Here is a 22310-nt window from a genome sequence, read left to right on the forward strand (position 1 = left end):
GTTGTTTGCTTATTGTAATTGTTAAAGTAACTTAATTTTCAGAATGAAAAGGAAAAAAATGTGTGATATCACAAGTTTCTTTGGTCCGAAAAATCCCCCTCCTCCACAAAATCCTCCTCCTCCACAAAATCCTTCTCCTCCACCTCCTCCTCCTTTACAAGAACCACCTCCTTCACCACAAAATCCTTCTCCTCCACCTCCTCCACCACAAAGTCCTTTTCCTCCACCTCCTCCACCACAAAATTCTCTTCCTCCACCTCCTCAAAATCTTTCTCCACATCAAGAAAGTGAACAACATTCTTCTCCATCACATAACTTTACTCTCAATGAAGTTGGACATTTTATTCCTAAAGTTACTTCAAGTCCTAGAGCTCGGGTTGATGATGGAAGATTAAGTGAAGATGATATTGCTAATCTTCCACAAGACCCGGGACAAAGGAGAAAAATGAGTGATTTTCATCCTGATGATAGAGATTTAGTGAGGAGGACATACCTTCAAAGAAAGCCTTGCCAACCTAATGATTTTGTTTATCCTCAAACACTTTTCGGAACCAAGAGGCGTCGATTTAATGTCAAATGGTTTGATATTTGGGGGTCTTGGCTCGAATATAGTGTTTCCAAAGATGCTGCTTTTTGCTTCATTTGCTATCTATTCAAGGATGATAACACTGTTGGAGGTGATGCTTTTGTTTGTGATGGTTTTCGTGGTTGAAATCGATTGAACACAATTCGAGATCATGCAAGCAAACACATGAGTGCTCACCATAAAGCTGTGACTGCCATGGAGTTATTCAAACAATAAAAGGGTAGCATTATCACTGCTCTATCAAAGCAAACGACAGAAACTAGAAGTGCTTATCGTAAGCGATTGGAGGCTTCAATCACAACCATTAGGTGGCTTTTACTTCAGGGGCTACCTTTTCATGGTCATGATGAAAAAGAAAGTTCATTGAATAGAGATAATTTTATTTCTCTATTGACTCTTCTTTCTAAACATGATCTTGAATACTCCAAAGTTGTTTTCAAAATGGCACCCGGTAATTGTCAACTTACTTCTCCAACTATCCAAAAAGATATCATCCATGCTTGTGCAAAAGAAATAACTAAAGCAATACTTGAAGATCTTAATGGTGGTTTTTTTGCTATCCTTGCTGATGAGTCTGCCGATGTTTCCGATAAGGAACAATTGGCTCCTTGTTTGAGATATGTTGGTAAAAAGGGAGAAGTGTGTGAAAGATTTCTTGGTGTTGTGCATGTTGCTAATACTACTTCCTTGACTCTTAAAGCTGCTATTGAGTCATTACTCATGGAGTATTCTTTGACTTTCTCTCAAGTTCGGGGTCAGGGCTATGATGGGGCAAGTAATATGCAAGGTTCAATCAATGGTCTCAAGACTTTAATATTGAATGAATGTAAACAAGCATACTTTGTACATTGCTTTGCTCATCAACTTCAATTGACACAAGTTGCCCTTGCTAAAAAAAATTCAGATTGTGCTTGGCTATTTGTTGATATACTTGCACCTCTCTTGAACTTTGTGGGAGGTTCACTTAAGAGGAAAGAATTTCTTCGAGAAAAACAAGCTGATCAAGTTGTTGAGGCATTATCCTTAGGTGAAGTTGAATCTGGTTTGAATCAAGAACATGGCTTAGGTAGACCTTGTGACACTCGTTGGGGGTCTCACTTTAAAACAATTTTGAATGTGCTTGATTTATATCCTACAATCTTGAAGTCACTTGATTCCATTGCTGAAGTTTCTGATACAGTTGATTCAAATAAAGCACAATCGATCACACACTTGTTGATGTCATTTGATTTTGTATTTGTGGCACATTTGATGGTTGCTATATTTGGGATTACAAATGAGTTGAATGTGACTTTGCAAAAACATGATCAGGATATTGTAAATGCAATGGAAATGGTTGATGTAACCAAGTTTAATCTGCAAAAGTTGAGAGATGAAGGATGGGATTCTCATTTGGAGGAAGTTACTTCTTTTATGGATAAACATGGAATTGAGGTTTCTAATATGGAGGGGAGATATCATGTTCCCGGGAGAAGAATGTATAGAGGTAATGGCCCACAAGTGACAAATCTTCATCATTTCCGGGTTGAAGTTTTTCTTAGTGTCATTGATCTTCAACTACAAGAATTGGAAAATAGATTCCCGGAGGTAAGTAAGGAACTACTTGTATGTATGTCTTACTTTAATCCCACTAATCGTTTTGCTTCATTTGACAAAAATAAATTGATTCAACTTGCCAAATTCTATCCTAATGAATATCCAAGTAATGAATTGAAATTTTTTGGTTATTCTCTTGATAATTTCATCGTTGCTATGAGAAATGATGAGAGGTTTTAGAATTTGAAGAGTCTTAGTGAGCTTTCCGTGAAACTTGTTGAGACGGGAAAGCATGAAACCCATGAACAAGTGTACTTGCTTTTGAAGTTGGTTCTAACTCTACCCGTTGCAACGGCAAGTGTAGAAAGGGTATTTTCAGGAATGACGCAAGTGAAAGATAAATTGCGTAATAGCATGGGAGATCAAATGTTGAATGATTGCTTGGTTACTTTTATAGAGCGAGATATGTTTTTGAATGTTGACATAAATGATATTATAGATCGATATCAAAACATGAAAACTCGTAGAGAACAATTGTAATTTCCTTTATTTGGTTGTAATATGGATATTTATTACTTTTGGAATGTAATTTTTTTTTAATTATTAGCTTTTTTAATATTCTTGCATTAATTATTAATTAGTAGTCGGTGGTGACCTAGCACCTAAAAAATCCTGGATCCGCCACTGGGTCCTACCACTCTTTTCGACGGTATGCAGCTTCCGTTGCTACACTAATTGTAACCAATTAGCCATCTATAATCAATATCTATAATTTATAATATTATTAAAACACAAAGGGATAGCATAATAACACCATGTGTCACCATTGCGTCAATATGGTTTGACGTCATATCATTGTTATGTCCTTACATGTCATTTATGTATTACACTCCAAAACTTTTCATATGTGTAACCTTTGTATTTAATTTTCCTCTAGAAGGTAATTTCTAAGTAATTGCGCAATAAACTACAATTTAATTTGTAAGATTTAATAACATACTGATGGTTGTTGGTTCTATTAATGTTACGAGTAATAGTCTATATTAAATACCAATTCAGCAATTACACATGTAATATTTACATGTACACTATTGCATCTATCTTTCAATCTAACCAACACATATTTTTTTTTCGTGTATTGAATTTATTTTAAACTTAAGATAATGTTATCAAAATATTACTCCATAATTAAACTTAAGGTAATTTTTCATTTTATATTTAAATAAAACTTGGGGCATCGTCCGAACCACAAACTAGTTGATTAAGATTAAAATAGAACACCCTTTATCTCAAAATCATGTGCTCATTATATATTTTATAAGTTCAAACTTCTTAAACATTGATATGAAATTCTCATTAATACAGTATATATATATATGAACAATTAGTGATCATGTAAGATATTATAAAATTAATCTCAATCTCAATTTTTTATAATTTGTTAATACATACTTGAAGATATTGTTGGTTAAAGGTAAATCTTGAGAACTGTAACAAATACGAAATACATCATTTTAAAATGAAAGTAGTATACAATTTTTTTTGACGTTACATGAAAATTTGTTGTCTCTTTAATACTTGTACTATTGAAATATTAGAATTCAACATGTTGGCATCACTCACAGTACAACATTATTAAATTTTTAGCCTCGACTTTAATATTACTTGTTAGCAATTCAATTCAATAGATAAGAGGATTCCAATTTCTCTGTGGTGTTCATGTATTCATTTTTCAGCACTCAAAAAGCTCTTGCAGAAACACTTCCAAAAATATAAAAATGGAAACTCTAAGTAGTTTATATCTAATAAACTTCCTGCAAGAACTCATTTTCCACCCTTTATTCCTTCCATTCATGTTCTTTGTAATCTTCTTATACAAAAGTCTCGCTTCAAATCCTAGCACTGGCAAAAACTTACCGCCTTCACCACCAAAGCTGCCAATCATAGGGAACCTCCACCAACTTGGTCTGTTACCTCATCGTTCTCTTCAGTCACTGTCTCGACAATATGGTAAGGTTATGCTGCTCTACTTGGGTAGCAGACCGACCCTTGTCGTATCATCAGCAGATGCAGCTGAAGAAATTATGAAGACTAATGACTTGATCTTCTACAACAGGCCTAGCTTGCGTAATGCCACTAGATTGTTCGATGGTAAGGATGTGGCTTTTGCTCCTTGTGGAGAATACTGGCGACAGATGAGGAGTATCTGCGTTATGCAGCTGTTAAGTAACAAGAAAGTTCAGTCTTTTCGAAAAATAAGAGAAGAGGAGGCTTCTGTAATGGTTGATAAGTTAACTAGTTCAGGCTGCTCAGTGGTGAATTTAGCAGAATTTATTGTGTCATTCACATATGACGTGATATGCAGGGCATCATTTGTAAGGAAATATCGCGATAATGAGGGTGGCATCAATTTCAAGGATTGCTTAGATGAAGGTATGAAGTTGATTGTGGACATTCTTTTTGGGAGATTTTGTACCTTGTCTTAGTTTGATCGATCGAGTAAAAGGTTTGGAAAGTCGATTGGAAAAAGTGGCACCAGAGTTGGATGCATTTGTTCACAAGGTAATCAAAGAACATCAATTTCATCTAAGCACTAACAAAAATATTGTTTCAGATAATTTTGTAGACATTTTGCTTAGAGTTCATATGGACAACAAACATGATGTGTCACTAGATAGCATCAAAGCCGTTATATTGGTAAGAAATTGTTGTAATTTTTTTTTCTATACACTAGATAGCTCAAATAACAGAGTTTTAATTACATTACTCACATATATGTATCAACTATGTAGGATATGTTCGCGGCAGGGACTGACACAACTTACACCCTGGTAGAATGGGTGGTTATCGAGTTGATTAGAAACCCTAGAGTGATGAAAGAACTACAAGAAGAGTTAAGAAAAATTGTTGGAGGGAAAGGACGAAAGGTAAGTGAAGACGATTTGGAGAAACTAACTTACCTAAAAGCTGTGATCAAGGAAGCACTTAGGCTACATCCACCAGGTCCTTTGTTGGTGATTCGGGAGTCATTGCAAGATGGCAAAGTAAATGGTTTCGACATCAATGCAAGAACACTAGTGATCATCAACGCGTGGGCAATTCAGACAGACCCAATATATTGGGAAGAACCAGAGCAAATTCGTCCTGAAAGATTCCTGAACAGCAACAATTCAGTTGATTTCAGAGGGCAGGATTTCAGATACATTCCTTTTGGAGCAGGCAGAAGAATTTGTCGAGGAAGCCCCAGTTTCTCACCGTGAGAAACGAATTCGTTTCTCATGGGGGCATTTTTGTGAATAAATCAACAACTTTTCAACTTTATTCAACTGTGGAGCCCACAATATTGAAAAAGTTGTTGATTTATTCACGAAAATGCCATCATGAGAAACAGGGAATTTCCCGAATTTGTCCAGGGATATCATTTGCCTTGGCTAATGCTGAACTCGTGATCGCGACTCTTGTCAACGAGTTTGAATTGAAACTTCCTGGTGATTTGCAGTTTCAGAAGATAGACATGACAGAAATTACAGGTCTTACAGTTCGCAGACGAGATCCTCTTATGGTCACTGCAACACCTTATATCCTTTCTGATAGATGTTCTTGAGTATATTTATGCTGAGAGCCAGCCCCAGTTGATCTTTTTTATCAACAAGACTTGTTAATCTAATGGCACATTTGGTAATATTGGTGAACAGTAAATGTTGCCAGCACATAAGTTATCATAGTCATCTGTCAAGTCAGTATGGACGCAAATTAACTGTAGCCTATCGTCACAACACCATCTGTTAACCTGGTAGACGGCGTTAGTTATCATGAGACATCTACCAAGCCCAAATATATAGGGGTTTTTCTCGCCTAAGTCATGTGAGTCGGTCGATGTATTCTCTAGCCATATTTATATATCACCGACATGATTTTGGTGGCCGTCTGATTGTGTTGCGGGCTGTAGCGTGAGAGGAGAGAAAATAGGAAGAAGCAGCCATAGTTATATATCACCGACGTAATTGTTGCCAACTAATAAAGTTTTTTATAAATTAAAAAATAAATTAAACTTTAAATATTACTACCTATTGCTCTCCCAATTCCCAAAGTCCCACTCTCTTACGTGAAAGCTAATTTTTCTTTTTTTTTTTTTTTTTCTTTTCTGCAACGTATACATTAATAATGTTGACTTTATTTTATCTTCTTTTTTTCATTATAGTTTCTATTTGTGTTTTTTCATGCTCGCCCGTGTCAAAATGATGTTCCTATTTACGTAAATTGATGTAAGTTTTATTCATCTTTGACCGTAAATATCTTTAATGTCACACTAGCAAAAATTATACACCTTCTATGTTCTAATAAGTGCTACATTTAAGGAGCATTCTGTTCACCTGATTTTTACTTATCTGAACTTATTTGGACTTATCTAATCTTATTAGAACTTATTAGCCCTTATTAGAACTTATTTTAGTTATAAACTGAAATTGGATAGCCCTGATTAACCCTTATCACAACTTATCTTAACTTATCCAAACTTATTTTCCTGAACTTATCTTATTTGAACTTACCTGAACTTATTAACCTGATTTGAACTTATCTAAACTTATTTTTCCTGAAATAAATGAAAATAAGGTGAACAAAATAGGGTCTTATTAAATGCAACCGTGTTTTAATAAGTGTTACATTTCCTTCTTTGGCTAAAACCTACATTTTAATATTATATCTCTCTCCACTACCACTTTGCCTCATTATCTTTCTTTTACAATTTTTTAAGTACTTTAACTACCTCACTTACCTCTTATTTTATTTAAATTAATTAAATTGTCTAAAATTATGTGTCAGTAAAAGTGTAACACTTATTAAAACACAAAGGGAATAAAAGTTAAGATAGTACTCCGTAACAATGTACTCACCAAGACGAATCAAAGTAGATCTTATATGACTATATTTGTTCTTATAGATTGAGAGAAATTTAGAAAATTCTATCTTATTTTAAAAGTGAAAGATTCCAAACATGAACATCATTGTAGAACGGAGGGAGTATTTAAGAAATGGGAGGAGAAAGTGCATGAATTACATTAAAAAAAAAGTGAAAAGTGCAATATATACAAAAGTTAAAAAGAAAAAATGGAAAAAGAACAAGCTTCTCGATATCGACTCAGTCAAAACTGGACCCATTACAGCTCAATTCAATATGTTTACGAGTGGATTAGACCCACCCCAAACTCGAACTCGTCTCGGATAAACTCGGATTGTATGTACTTGACAAATAATATGAACTAAAAAAACACCATAAAACAAGTAAAACCGAAACCAAACTAATATACGAAGTATAATGTTTTTAACTTTCATATGATTTAATTAGCTTTATTGAATTCATTTATTTAATTACCTTTGTTTGAAAGTGTTTGACTTTTATTTGATTATTTTAGTTTTTTTATGTATTTCACTTCCATTTGATTTAGTTAGCTTTGTTGAATGCATTTGACGTTCATTTAATTTGATTCATTTAATTTTGTTGGCATGTGTTTGACTTAGCTTACATTTGATTCAAGTAGCTTTTGTAGAATTCATTTGACTTTCATTTGATTTAATTACCTTTGTTTGAAAGTATTTGACTTTCATTTGATTATTTTAGTTTTTTTTATGTATTTCACTTCCATTTGATTTAGTTAGCTTTGTTAAATGCATTTGACGTTCATTTAATTTGATTCATTTAATTTTCTTTGCATGTGTTTGACTTAGCTTACATTTGATTCAAGTAACTTTTGTAGAATTCATTTGACTTTTATATTATTTAATTACCTTTATTTGAAAGTGTTTGACTTTCATTTGATTATTTTAGTTTTATTTATTTTAGTTTTGTTGAATACATTTGACGTTCATTTGATACATTTAGCTTTTGTAGAATTCATTTGACTTTCATTTGATTTACTCAACTTTGTTTGAATGTGTTTGATTTTCATATATGTTCCAATTTGTTTTTTCAACATTTTTTACTTTAATTTTTATTCAATTATATATCTTTGTTTCAATATGTAGATACCCAAATGTGTCTCCCCAAAAACCAAACCCAGTGATGTATATCTTTCATGTCAATGATTATCGAACGAAGTGAAAGTGTGAAAAGTCTTGCGATGTGGTTGTTTTTATTAAAATACTTCTTTCTGTTTTCAAAAATGTACTCTATTTATGAAAATAGCCAGTCCGATTTGGTTTGGTCCATGATGAAGGTCCAATAATAGTGTAGTTGGGTTAGGCTCGCAAAGAGCTTTCCAACGATATATTATAAGCCGAATTCCGATGAATAATGAGGAAGTTATGGCCAAAATACTAAGTTGGGCTCGAAATGAATTTTATATGCGGCCCAATGATCTAGTGGAGGGCCTATTTATTGTTATTCCTAAAGTTATTAGGATTGATTTTAATCTTCTAGAATAATCTAGAAGGTTCTTTTAAATTCTAATAGGGTTGGGATTAATAATTATATCTTTGAAAAATAAAGAATTTGATTTCGAATAAAACAAGTGTTTTATTATGATAAACGGATTTTAAAACTGATAAACGCGGAGTCTAATTACTTAATTATATTAGGAAAAGGATTCCGTACCAAAGCGCGTTTATCTTTTAATTTGTCGCCAAAAGACAGACTCTGTCGCCATGCGTGGTTTTTGTCGCATGGCGCTGGATCCTGTCGCTGACGACAGAAACCGGTTTTATTCCGATTCGAATTCTAACTTTTTTCTATCGTTTCCGGACTATTTTCTTTATAAATAGGCTCCTTATTCCTCGTTTTCAAAAAACCAATGACAGGGTAAAGTCGTATCCCCTAATCAAAAGTAATTACCTAAGTCCTCTAACTAAAGTAGATAGGGAAGTAGGGTTGAATCCACAGGGAAACTGGTCTTTCTATTCCTAATTAATTAATTTAATCTAAATTACCAGGGTAACCAATGTTGTTGTGATTAAAGATTATACTACGAAGAATATGAGTGAGGAAAATAAAGTAGGGAAGAAAAAAAATATTAAAAGGCCTAGGGCATAGGTTCACCAATAAATAATAATTCAGGGTAAAACATAATAATCAATCATTAATGTATCAATTAATCAGATCATAAAGGGCTTTCGCTACGTATTACAATCACAGAGTTAATTTACCGGTATTAAATCTCATTTCTCGAATCTCGACTTAACCATTTATAAATTAACCTGCCTATTGAAACTAGGCCTAAATATCAATTTTCATCTCTCGAATCTCGAATCAATATTGCTAAACTCATACAATTAAACCAGCGCTAATCTAGTTGCAGAGCATTAAATCAATCAATAGGAAATTAATTTAGCATTGACAATTAACAATAATAAATTACCCCTTCATATTATTTATGGATCCCCACAAACCCTAGAAAGAAAACTACTCGGACATAATTAAATCTAAACTAAATAAAGCGATTAAAGGAGACATAATAATAATAACAAGAATGAAATAAACTCGTATTGAAAATAAATAACAAAATTAGAGTAAAGCGATAATAAATAAATAAATTAAAGTAGAACTATACTGTAGTAATGAAAATCTCACGGAAGTTGGAAGCAACATAAAACAAAGTCAACTATCTCTAATTTTCTAAGCTACTCCAATAAAAGCTGCGGAAGAAGTTCTAAAATATAACCTAATGATTATCAAAACTAAAGAAAGCTGACAAAGTCTAAAAACTAATATAAGAATTATATCCCAAAACTCCCTCCTACGTTGCCACGGATTTGGGTGTTTATATAGCCCAACAAACCGACATAGCAACATTCCAGCTTATTCGCCCGATCGGGCCCGCTTCCTTCACGCCCAGTAGTTCTGATAGTGGGCCTTTTCTCCCTTGGGCTTATAACTGAACTTATATTGTATTGTGATTTGCTGGCCTCATAACTTAGCCCGCATACTAGCTTGGTTTGTAATAATAGCTTGTAAAACTTGGACACTTCTTTACCAATCAAGCCTTTAATTACCGAACTAAATTTATTTAGTACGGCCCTTAACTCTAAATTCTCGATCATAAAATACGATCATATTTCAATATCTTTGTAGTGGCTCAAAAAAAACTCGAGAATTGTCATAATTCTGCAAATTCCTACAAAATAATATCAACTCTACAAAAACACTAGAAAACGTATATTAGTAATAAAAATAGCTCCGCAGAGCTCAAATAAGCACAAATATGACCGTGGGACGGGGAATAAAAATATATATAAAATAGACTTATCAAACTCCCCAAGCCAAACCTTTGCTTGTCCTTAAGCAAAGCAATGAATAAATAAATCAATACTTCACCCCAAATACTGTTAAACTCAATAAATATGATTCAAGGTAAATACGACAAATATGTATCAAAGTCAACCAATCAAATCCATTCAATTACCAAGCTTCCCTAACAATTGTCAAATAGAGCAAACCACAAGAGCATATAGAATTCAAGACTAGTGCTCACACACTCAACTCTCATTTATGTGGCGAGTAAAAGATGTACTCGATCGCTCTCCATCCCAACCCCTTTATGTGAACAATGTCCTCCCAAACTCACACACTCGTGTGTTTAAAAAGACATACACTCAACCTAATAGTCGACTCGGAATATGTCAAGTCATAACTTGCATTGATAAACAACACTTTCACATCCACACAACTCTATGCACAAGGTCAAAAGGTCTTTTAAGCTTGTAATGTAAGGCTAGGGTGAAAGGGTAGGATAAATTTGGGAATATGTGAGAGAAAAGCTATGCTAAAAGGGAGCCATATCCTAATAAACCCATGACCAAATATAATGATCATACACATCTCCAACAAAACTAACTCCAACACAAATCCACCAAATATACTCCAATCATAAAAACCAAACCCAATACTTACAAAATTTCACTCCCAAAAATATGATAATATAAACTAGAGTGAATAAACAAACTTTGAACATCAAACTCAAATATTTACAATGAAACTCAATTTTTTTCTTTCTTTTCTTTTGATAAACCTTCACTTAGATAATTTGAACATGAAACACTTTTTCTTCTCTTTTTGCTCTTTTTTTTCAATTTTTTTTCTCTTCTTTTTTTTTTTAGAAGTTCACTTTCTTTTTTTTTCAATTTCTCACTTTTTTTTCTTGAACTTCTTTTTTTTTTTTTTCATATCATCATACTTTATTTTTTCTCAAGATAATTTAACTTTCAAACTCATCAAAAATAAAATACGATCAAGAACAAATAACTTCTCAAACCCACCCAAACTGTGTAAATAATGTGCACACTACAAACTCCCTCACCTCACTCACTAATAGCTCCCCCAAGCCAAGCTTGGGACTAGTAACCAATGGGGCAAATATGGCTTGTAATGTGACTACTAAACAACAAAAAGTCAAGGCAACAACATGGGTAGCAAGAAGGGAACAAATGTATCTAAATAAATCTGAAGGCTACCTAAAGAACAAATGCCTTCGTCCTCCACATGTGCATAATAGTGAGTTATGAAATACTACTTATAGTTTCAAACCAATACTCAAATTCATTGACATACCAGGAACTAAACACACATTCCTAACCAAATCAACTAGTCAAGCACTATATTCACAAGCAGTTGGACAAAATTGACGCATGTTAAGGAATCCAAGGTAATCAAACATCAAATCATGATCAAATAATCCACAATATTTATCATCAATAACCAAGAATCAAAATAATTTCGAAAATTTTCATCAAGGGGCACAGGGAAGCATGATTCATAATTCATTGGAACGTATTTTTGGATTTTTTTAATTTTTCAATTTTTTTTGTATTTTTTTATATAGCAAAGCAATAAAACTATACTAGAAAGCAATAAATCTAGTCTAAGAAAGCATTAAAAACTAAACTAAGCACACCAAAGAAAAATAAAAAGAAAAGGGAAAGAAAGAGTACCTAAATATACAAGAAATCCCCCCCAAGCTAAATCAGACAATGTCCTCATGGCTTAAAGGGAAGCTTGTAATCCAAGTGACTACCCTTCATCATCAAACTTGTCTCCACCACCATCCCAAACATTGCAATGCATCACCTTGGTACAATTTTGGACAAAATAGAAACAAAGTGTTAGTAAGAGAAAAGGCAAAAACGAGTCAGGTCCACTATTTTGCTCATAACTTTTTTTATACAAATGATAATGACGTGATTCCAATTGCATTGGAAAGTAGACTTGAAGATATTTCCAATGATAGGTCACACGCAAAATTTCGTTAAGAAACGCAAAAGTTATGGCTGTTTGAAGTCGCCCAGTTTTGCTGCCGCGGTCTCGCGCCCGACCGGGCCCGTCTCCCACGTCCGACCAGCTGGCGTCTTCTTCTTGCTTGCTGCTCGACATTTATTTTTACACTTGATTTTCTTCGTTTTTCCACAAGATTGAGTATCTATCACCCGATCGAGTGGGACTTTCACCACGCGCTCAACTTTTGCAATTTGTTCCTCTTTCTCTGCTTGTTCATCCTCAAACTCGAACCCTACACAATTTAGAGCTCTTTCTATAGCATCCACTTCATCTTTCCATGTATTAGTTTTTCCTGTGGAAGATGCAAGACAAAATACCGCCTCCAAGGGATCTCTAACGAGAGCTTGGGGCTTATTAAAAAAATTATTTACATCAACCACACCAACACTATAACACTTTTCCTCTAACATGGGGCTTTTAGGAACATTATTCAGGTTAAAAGTAATATTATCATCCCCTACACATAATGTAAGTTTACCACTTTTCACATCAATTATTGCCCCTGCAGTATGAAGGAATGGTCTACCCAAAATAATCGGAATTTGCAAATCTTCCTTCATATCAAGAACAACAAAATCAACAGGTATATAAAATTTACCTACTCTAACAGGAACATCCTCTAAAATACCTAAAGGATATTTAACAGAACGGTCGGCCATTTGCAGAGTAATATTGGTAGATTTTAATTTACCTATATTTAATTTAGAGCTCACAGATAATGGCATAACACTTACACTAGCACCCAAATCACATAAAGCTTTATCAATCATCAGATTACTAATATGACATGGAATAGAAAAACTACCCGGATCTTTTAGTTTAGGTGGAGATTTATTCTGTAATATAGCACTACATTCTGCAGTAAAAGCAACTGTCTCTACCTCACTAATAGATCTTTTTCTAGTTAGTATTTCTTTCATAAATTTAGAATATGCAGGAACTTGAGTAATTAAATATGTGAAAGGAACCGTTACCTGCAAATTTTTCACAATCTCCAAAAACTTACCAAATTGCTTATCCAACTTACTCTTTAAATGTCTATTAGGGAATGGAAGTTTGATAGTTGGACCCTGCACATCTCCACTCTTATCCTGGGGTTTACCCTGCAAAGAATTATCAGAAATATTAGTACTATCCTGGAGCCCTGCAGGGCTAGTAACAACATCATTTGGTATAACAGAATCAGGATTAGCAATTTTTGTTATAACAGGTTCATCATCTTTGGGCATATGAGGCCCATCATAGTGTGAACCACTCCTCAGGGTAATTGCACTCGCATATTCTGTAGGTTGTACTGGCTGTGATGGTAGGGCTCCCTGTTGGCGAGTTTGCAGAGTAGCCGAAAGTTGCGCAATCTGAGTATCTATCATTTTATTATGTGCTATCAATGAGTCAATTTGCGCATCTCTACTCTGCATCTGCTTCTGCATAGTACCTAACATCGTTTTGATTTCTGATAGGTCAAAATCAAATGGAGGAGTAACAACCTGTTGTGGTCTCTGATGTGGAGGTTGGTAGTACCTCTGCTGTGGTTGTTGTACCTGTGGTGGGGGGTTAGGCACATTCGTACTATTGTACGACAAATTTTGGTTATTTTTCAACCCTGCATTGTAGGTGTTAGAGTATGGACTAATTTGCTTATATGCCTGAAAAGCATTAACCTTCTCAAGTGAGCTCCTACAATTCTGCGCCCAATGACCTACAAGTCCACAATTTTCACAAAATATTACAGGGTTAGTACCAATAGCAGAAACATTAGCAACGGAAGATGAATTAGAATTATTAATATTGTCTAATTTCTGGCTAATAGAAGTCAATTGTGCTTGCAAAAAGGATATAGAATCGACTTGATGTTTTCCCTTATTTGCAAATCCTCTGGGATTCCCATATTGGGAATTATGAATAGCCATCTCTTCGACAACATTGCTCGATATATTCACATCCAAATTCATAAATCTTCCGTTAGCTGCAGAGTCCAAAATCATTCTTGAATTATATCCAAGCCCATTATAGAAAGCTTGGATTATCTGCCACTGTTCTAGTTTATGATGGGGACATTCTCTCTGCAAATCCTTAAATCTTTCCCAAGCTTCATATAAAGATTCATCCGCTTCTTGGGTAAAATTTAGGATTGAACTCCTTAACAAAGCTGTCCTCTCTGCAGGGTAATATTTATTATAGAAATTCAAAACAAGAGTATCCCAGTTAGTAATACCAAGTGCAGTTCTATTCAATCCATTATACCATAATTTAGCTTTACCACACAAAGAAAAAGGAAAAAGAATCTCCCTGATTTGGTCTTGTGTGACCCCAGCTTGCCTAATGGTGTTGCAATATTGACAGAAATCTGCAATATGAAGATTTGGGTCTTCACCCTTAGCTCCACTAAATTGCTTTCTTTCAATCATAGTAATAAATTGGGGTTTGATCTCGAATTGTACTCCCTCGAGATTTGGTGTAGGAGAAAGATGTGGAAAATCCGTTAGGGACGGCTGCGAATAATCGCTAAGCTTGCGAGGTGGAGGTGGTGGCGGTGGATTCATGCTTGATTCCTGATCTGTACTAAACAAGCATATATGAGAAACTATCTCAAAGAACTTGCGTTCTCTGAGACGAGAAAAAAAAAATAAAAAAAAAAATAAAAATAATAATCTAGACTACAAAAATAATCAGAAATAAAAATAAAACCGTTTCCCCGGCAACGGCGCCAAATTTTGACAGGGTAAAGTCGTATCCCCTAATCAAAAGTAATTACCTAAGTCCTCTAACTAAAGTAGATAGGGAAGTAGGGTCGAATCCACAGGGAAACTGGTCTTTCTATTCCTAATTAATTAATTTAATCTAAATTATCAGGGTAACCAATGTTGTTGTGATTAAAGATTATACTACGAAGAATATGAGTGAGGAAAATAAAGTAGGGAAGAAAAAAAATATTAAAAGGCCTAGGGCATAGGTTCACCAATAAATAATAATTCAGGGTAAAACATAATAATCAATCATTAATGTATCAATTAATCAGATCATAAAGGGCTTTCGCTACGTATTACAATCACAGAGTTAATTTACCGGTATTAAATCTCATCTCTCGAATCTCGACTTAACCATTTATAAATTAACCTGCCTATTGAAACTAGGCCTAAATATCAATTTTCATTTCTCGAATCTCGAATCAATATTGCTAAACTCATACAATTAAACCAGCGCTAATCTAGTTGCAGAGCATTAAATCAATCAATAGGAAATTAATTTAGCATTGACAATTAACAATAATAAATTACCCCTTCATATTATTTATGGATCCCCACAAACCCTAGAAAGAAAACTACTCGGACATAATTAAATCTAAACTAAATAAAGCGATTAAAGGAGACATAATAATAATAACAAGAATGAAATAAACTCGTATTGAAAATAAATAACAAAATTAGAGTAAAGCGATAATAAATAAATAAATTAAAGTAGAACTATCTCACGGAAGTTGGAAGCAACATAAAACAAAGTCAACTATCTCTAATATTCTAAGCTACTCCAATAAAAGCTGCGGAAGAAGTTCTAAAATATAACCTAATGATTATCAAAACTAAAGAAAGCTGACAAAGTCTAAAAACTAATATAAGAATTATATCCCAAAACTCCCTCCTTCGTTGCCACGGATTTGGGTGTTTATATAGCCCAACAAACCGACATAGCAACATTCCAGCTTATTCGCCCGATCGGGCATTGGGCCGCCCGATCGGGCCCGCTTCCTTCACGCCCAGTAGTTCTGATAGTGGGCCTTTTCTCCCTTGGGCTTATAACTGAACTTATATTGTATTGTGATTTGCTGGCCTCATAACTTAGCCCGCATACTAGCTTGGTTTGTAATAATAGCTTGTAAAACTTGGACACTTCTTTACCAATCAAGCCTTTAATTACCGAACTAAATTTATTTAGTACGGCCCTTAACTCTAAATTCTCGATCATAAAATACGATCATATTTCAATATCTTTGTAGTGGCTAAAAAAAAACTCGAGAATTGTCATAATTCTGCAAATTCCTACAAAATAATATCAACTCTACAAAAACACTAGAAAACGTATAGTAGTAATAAAAATAGCTCCGCAGAGCTCAAATAAGCACAAATATGACCGTGGGACGGGGAATAAAAATATATATAAAATAGACTTATCAACTAACAATCATCTAATTCTATTTTCTCTCTCTATTCTTTTTCTAAGCCTACCCTTTTTACAAAATTCCACATTCGCAAAGTCTATACACACCTAGCCAAGTTCGAAGTTGCCTTCTCCCTAGACGGGAAAGGTTGATAATTTCTGAGGGTTTGATCCCAAATCTCTGTTTCAATTATTTTATTTTATTATTTGATTTTTACTATTTTTCGTTGAAGTTACTAACGCGTGTATTTTGTTATTAGAAAGAGATACGAGGCAACAAAGTATGTAATCTAATTACTTCTTTATTCTTCTTTTGATATAAAAAGCATGCTTAGTTTTTATTAATTCCTAGTATCATGTTAGGATGTTTTTATTGTTTCCTAGTATCATGTTAGCATGTTTTTATTGCTTTTTAGTATCATGTTTAGGTTGCTCCCTATTCTTTCTAATATCATGTTAGTATCATGTTAGGGATAAAACTTTGATATTTATTGTTTAGTGACATGGTAGGATTTGTTATTAATCATGTTAGTATCATGCCTAGGATCTTGCTATTAATATAATTATGCTTTATTGAGATTGAATGTATTATGATGATTGTTGTTATTATGTTCCTTGATATATATTATTGTCATTGCTTGATCACGGATCTTATGTATGTTTAAAGGGAATTTGTACTTGTAATCACGCTTAATAAGATAATTAATAATCTTGTTTAGGATAATATGATTTTAATTCAAGTGATCGCCAATGTAGACACTCAAATGTGTCTCCCCAAAACCAAACCCAGTGATGAATATCTTTCACATCATTTGATTATCGAACGAAGTAAAAGTGTGAAAAGTCTAGTGATGCGGTTGTTTTTATTAAAATTTCTTCTTTCTATTTTCAAAATCTACTCTATTTATGAAAATAGCCAGTCCAATTAGATTTAGTCCATGATAAGGGTCCAATAATAGTGTAGTTGGGTTGGGCTCAAAAAGAGCTTTCCAACGATATATTATAAGCCCAATTCCGATGAATAATGAGGAAGTTATGGCCAAAATACTAAATTGGACCCGAAATGATTTTTATGAGCGGCCCAATGATCTAGAGGAGGGCCTATTAATTATCATTCCTAAAGTTATTAGGATTGACTTTGGTCTTCTAGAATAATCTAGAAGGTTCTTTTAAATTCTAATGGAATTAGGATTGATAATTATATTTTAAAGAGTTTTATTTGGAATAAAATAAGTGTTTTATGATAAATCTGATTTTAAAACTGATAAACGGGGAGTCCAATTACTTAATTATATTAGGAAAAGGATTACGTACAAGTGTGTTTATATCTTTTAACCAGCGCCAAACGACATGTGTGTCACACGGCGACAAGGTTCGTCACACGGCGACAAAGCCTGTCGCACAGCGACAGCTCTACGACATAACCAATTTTATTCCGATTTAAATTCTAACTCTTTTCTATCGATTTTCGGACTGTTTTCTATAAATAGGGTCCTTATTCCCCCGTTTTCAAATCATTCACAATCATCAATAATCATCACAATTCTCTCTCTTCCCTCTCTTAAGCAATAGCTTATTCTTTCTCCCTCTTTCTAAACTAGCTTTTTACAAACACAATTTCGCATTCACAAGTTCTAGACACACCTAGCCAAGTTCGAAGTTGCCTTCGCCCTAGACGTGAAAGGTTGATAATTTCTGAGGGTTTGGTCCCAAATCCTATTTCAATTCTTTGATTAGATTTATTATTTATTATTTTCCTTGAAGTTACTAACGCGTGTATTTTGTTATTAGAAAGAGATACGAAGCATCCAAGTAAGTAATTTAATTACTTTGTTATTCTTTTGATATAGAAATCATGCTCAGATTATTTTAATTCCTAGTATCATGTTAGGATGTCTTTATGATTCCTAGTATCATGTTTAGGGTAATAAATAATATTTCTAATATCATGTATTGCTTTCTAGTATCATGTTTAGGTTGCTTCCTATTCTTTCCTTCTATCATGCTAGTACCATATTAGGGCTAAAGTTTTGATCTTTAATGTTTAGTGACATGCTAGGATTTGTTATTAATCTTGTTAGTATCATGCCTAGGATCTTACTATTAATATTGTTATGCTTTATTGAGATTATTGTTATGATGATTATTATGTTGCTTGATATTATATATTATTGTTATTGCTTGATCACGCCTTTTATGCATGTTTAAAGGAAATTTGTACTTGTAATCACGCTTAATAAGATAATTAATAATCTTGTTTAGGCTAATATGATTTTGATTCAAGTGGTCGCCAATAATAGATTTGTTTGTGCATTAATATTCAACCAACATAGATTAAACAGGTTTAGGGTTAACCTATTGATTGTATGTTAGTCAGAATGCGCACATGAATATGAGAAGAATAAAATAGAGGCCTATTTTTAGGGGGAATTCTTTCTCTTTTAGATTGGATTCGTACCTTCATCCCCGAATATCCAGTCATGATTCCAGACCACTATGGAGTTAGCGATCTCATGGATCGTGAAGGGGTGTAACCTTCACTCTGTGAACGGTTTACAAGTTCCTAAAACTTGTTGGCGACTCTTTTGCTCTAGCTTCCTTCTCTTGGGACGCCACCATGCTTAAGAATATGATCACAGTGGGGTTCAAGTTTGGGATGGCTTGAATTATTCCCTACAGTTTTTGGCGACTCCACTGGGGAGGATTTCTATTTTAATTCCTAAAATTTATTTTGGCAATAATTTAGAATGAGTGGATGAGACTTGAAAAGTTCTAAGTATTCATGTGCGTAATTTTGATTAACATTATTGGCATAAGCATAAAAAGGTCCGCATTGGAAAGACCATCCGTAGTGCGTCAAAAACATAGGATTTTTACACGTAGGAAATTTGGGAAATATCTTTCACAACTAGACTTGAAAAAACGCTACGAAAAATTGGAAAATTCGAAGAACAGAAACTTGCTGAGGCATGTAGGAACCGACGCCGAGAAAACAGTGCCAGCGCCATGCGATGGCTCTGTCGCCGTGCGACAGCAATGTCGTTTGGCGACAGGTTCATTGTCTGGCGACATGCCCTGTTGTCTCTGAAAGAAATGGTGTCCTTCAAACAAGTGTATTATTCTGATAGAGGGTTCAGAATTATTAGAAAGCTAATTATTTAGTGAGGTCAAGTGATCGGAATGCCTGGGTGGAGGTCGCTTCCAATCAGTAATATTAATGAATAATTAATGTTACAGCTTAATCTTGACTGAACCCTTCGGGTCACACCCAAGCAACTAGCGAACCGAAGCGACGAATTAATTCAAAAGGAATTTGTTGTTTCAATGAATACTACAAGAAGGGGGGTTGAATTGTAGTATGACAGAATAGTCAAACTTTTTGCGGAATTTAAACTAAGTAAGCTAGAGGAACAGAAAGATAAGCTAAAGGAACTAAAAAGTGCAAGAGAGATTTTTACGTGGAAAACTCCTTGGCCCTAACAAGGAGAAAAACCACGACCACTTGGGATTTTAGGAAAAGAATCTTCACTAGAATAGGGAAAATGGACCTATTACAAACTAAAGACTCTAACTTCAAATTCCTCAACGAACTCAAAGCCCCGAGGAACAAGTCACCCAACTTGTTACTCTTCTCTTCTCTTTCTATTCTCTATCTCTCTTCTTTTTCTCTTCTCTTTCTCACTAACAGAAGTTCACTCAAACTTCTCCATTCCCCAAAATACAACTCGAAAGAAATAACTCTAGTATAAGAACATAAGAACACTCTATTTCACTAATGTGGAATTGGACTCTTGACTCGAATAAAGAAAGCAAAAAGCTGAAAACATAATTGAGCAAGGGTGAGTTTTTCTAACTAAAATCAATGACTATTTATAGATCAAAATTCATTTGGGAAAAACCTCTTTGTGAAGCAAATCCATAACGTCACTACTCCAACCCACTAAGACGATCATGTCCTAAATTCAAGGGACACGAACTCCTCAATGTGCAAGACCATGACTTGAGAAAGATCATGGGGAGTAGGCCGCAAGTTTAGGAAGACATAACTCAGATTTTATTTTTGGAAAAGATATTTTTGAAAATAAGAATAAAAATAAAATCTTTTTAGTTAGGAAAAGGATAAACGTTTAAACTTAACTTACTTTCCTAAAAACATGCTTGCACTATTTTATCTCCTAAGACCAATTCCACACAGCAAATTCGAAAAATCCTAAAACATAAAATTATATTTAGTCTTCATGTTCTCTAATGAAGCTTCTACTCCGAGGCTTCTATTCCTCAAGGGGAACTTCTCTTCTCTAGTGAATCTTCTGCTTTGAAGCTTCTGTTCCCTGAGGGGAACCTTCTCTTCTCAAGTCTTCAGTTCTGAAGCACCAGTTCCTGCAAACTCTTCTTTTTGGATAGCTCTGCTTCTGGCTCTTTTGTTCCTCATGGTATCTTCACAAGACACTTAGTTCTCCTAGTCTTTGCAACTGATCACACACTCAAACAATCAAGCTCTTATTAGTTTGTAAGTAAGTGAGGTTGTGTCACCATCAAAATCATTAAGTCCAACAGAATTAATGAGTCGCCCGAGTAATTAATATTTAGATGTCGGAAATTTGAGCTTAGAGCGTCGAAACCAAGCGTCAGAGGTCGAGTCGAAATAATAAAAGACGAGACGAGAAAAACTAATAAATCAACATATTCCCAAAAATACCCCTAGCATCGGAATGCCCTAAGCAAACCGAGTGCTAGGGGCATGGTGGCTAGCAAGCGCACCTGAGCTAGCATGGCTGCCACGACCATGTGCGCATATGGCCAGCAGCAGCCCGCACATATGGTGCGAGGCATGCTGGCCAAGGGAGCTAGCAGCAGCCCGCACGCTCGTACTGGGCTGCTGGCTGTGGGTAGCCACGAGCAAATAGAGCATCATGGCAGCCCACTTGGGGTGCCTTGGTGCCCAAGTGGGGCTGCCATGTGGCGGCTAGCAAGGGAGAGTGAGTGGTGTGAGGTGGCGGTTTTTTAGGAGAGGAGTGGGTGAAGGAATTATGTCTTCGTCGTGTGCAATTACTAGATATATAAATGGATCAAATTATGGAGATAATTAAGTTCGGACATTTGGGTCGTTGTTTTATCATTGCTAGAGGTACTAACGATCTTTGGGCTAGTAAAATAGCCCAAAGCCCAATTGAACGGATCCTATAAGGTCACACAAAGGGGCTAAATCGAGCATTAGAGGACAAGGCCCATCATGGGCCTTATCTCTCTAGGTGGCTGGCCATGAGGGGAATTAAAGGGGTTGTGGGCTTCGTGCCCTAGTCTAATTATAATGGGATTATAAATAGACTAGGTGCCTAGGGTTTGCTAGTAAGCAATTGACTGATCATTTGATCAAACCCTAATTAGCAAACACGAAGCCCAACCCTCTCAAACTCCTGTCTCTCTCACGGCTCTCTCCTCCTCCTCACGTCGGTGATGGTTCGTGGTGGTGGTAATGGTTCATGCGGTGGTCGGTTGTCCATAAAGGTGGTGATCGCGGTTTTCCACAATCACTCGACCAATCTAGTATTGGTGGACGGCTCGTTCGAATCTCGTGGACTAAGTAGAGGAGCAACGCTTGGGGCTCTATTCTCTCCATGATTTGCCTATCAAATTGCTACGTGGAATTCACGCTTCAAAGGTATGATTATGTGTCTTGTGTGTTATGCATGTGTTCTTGGGATTAGGTACTTTTATGAATATGATTCATGTTTTTCCGCTGCGTAGTACCTATAATTCCCTACAGTG

At 34.9% G+C, this 22310-nt stretch overlaps 1 protein-coding gene, 1 non-coding gene and 1 pseudogene across 3 annotated transcripts; all 3 read left to right on the forward strand.

Annotated features, from left to right (window-relative positions):
* The first annotated feature begins 1027 nt into the window (after positions 1-1027).
* Positions 1028-2362, forward strand: LOC145575309 (uncharacterized). The gene has a single exon (XM_081633193.1). The coding sequence runs from the start codon at positions 1028-1030 to the stop codon at positions 2360-2362; it is 1335 nt and encodes a 444-aa protein (XP_081489319.1).
* Positions 2363-3846: 1484 nt separating this feature from the next.
* On the forward strand, positions 3847-6083 carry LOC145576424 (cytochrome P450 736A117-like; annotated as a pseudogene). Its single transcript, XR_014098381.1, has 3 exons — positions 3847-4819; positions 4915-5346; positions 5523-6083. The product of XR_014098381.1 is annotated as a cytochrome P450 736A117-like (transcript).
* An 8343-nt stretch (positions 6084-14426) lies between these two features.
* LOC145577180 (small nucleolar RNA R71) lies at positions 14427-14533 on the forward strand. The gene has a single exon (XR_014098659.1). It is a non-coding gene; the product is annotated as a small nucleolar RNA R71 (small nucleolar RNA).
* The last annotated feature ends 7777 nt before the right edge of the window (positions 14534-22310 follow it).

The sequence above is a fragment of the Chenopodium album genome, chromosome 13 (genome assembly GCF_948465745.1).
Source record: "Chenopodium album chromosome 13, dcCheAlbu1.1, whole genome shotgun sequence".
Classification (NCBI taxonomy): domain Eukaryota; kingdom Viridiplantae; phylum Streptophyta; class Magnoliopsida; order Caryophyllales; family Amaranthaceae; genus Chenopodium; species Chenopodium album.

What these genes read in the sequence shown, in the direction of transcription:
- LOC145575309 (XM_081633193.1), top strand. Translation starts at nt 1,028, where the DNA reads ATGGCACCCGGTAATTGTCAACTTACTTCTCCAACTATCCAAAAAGAT.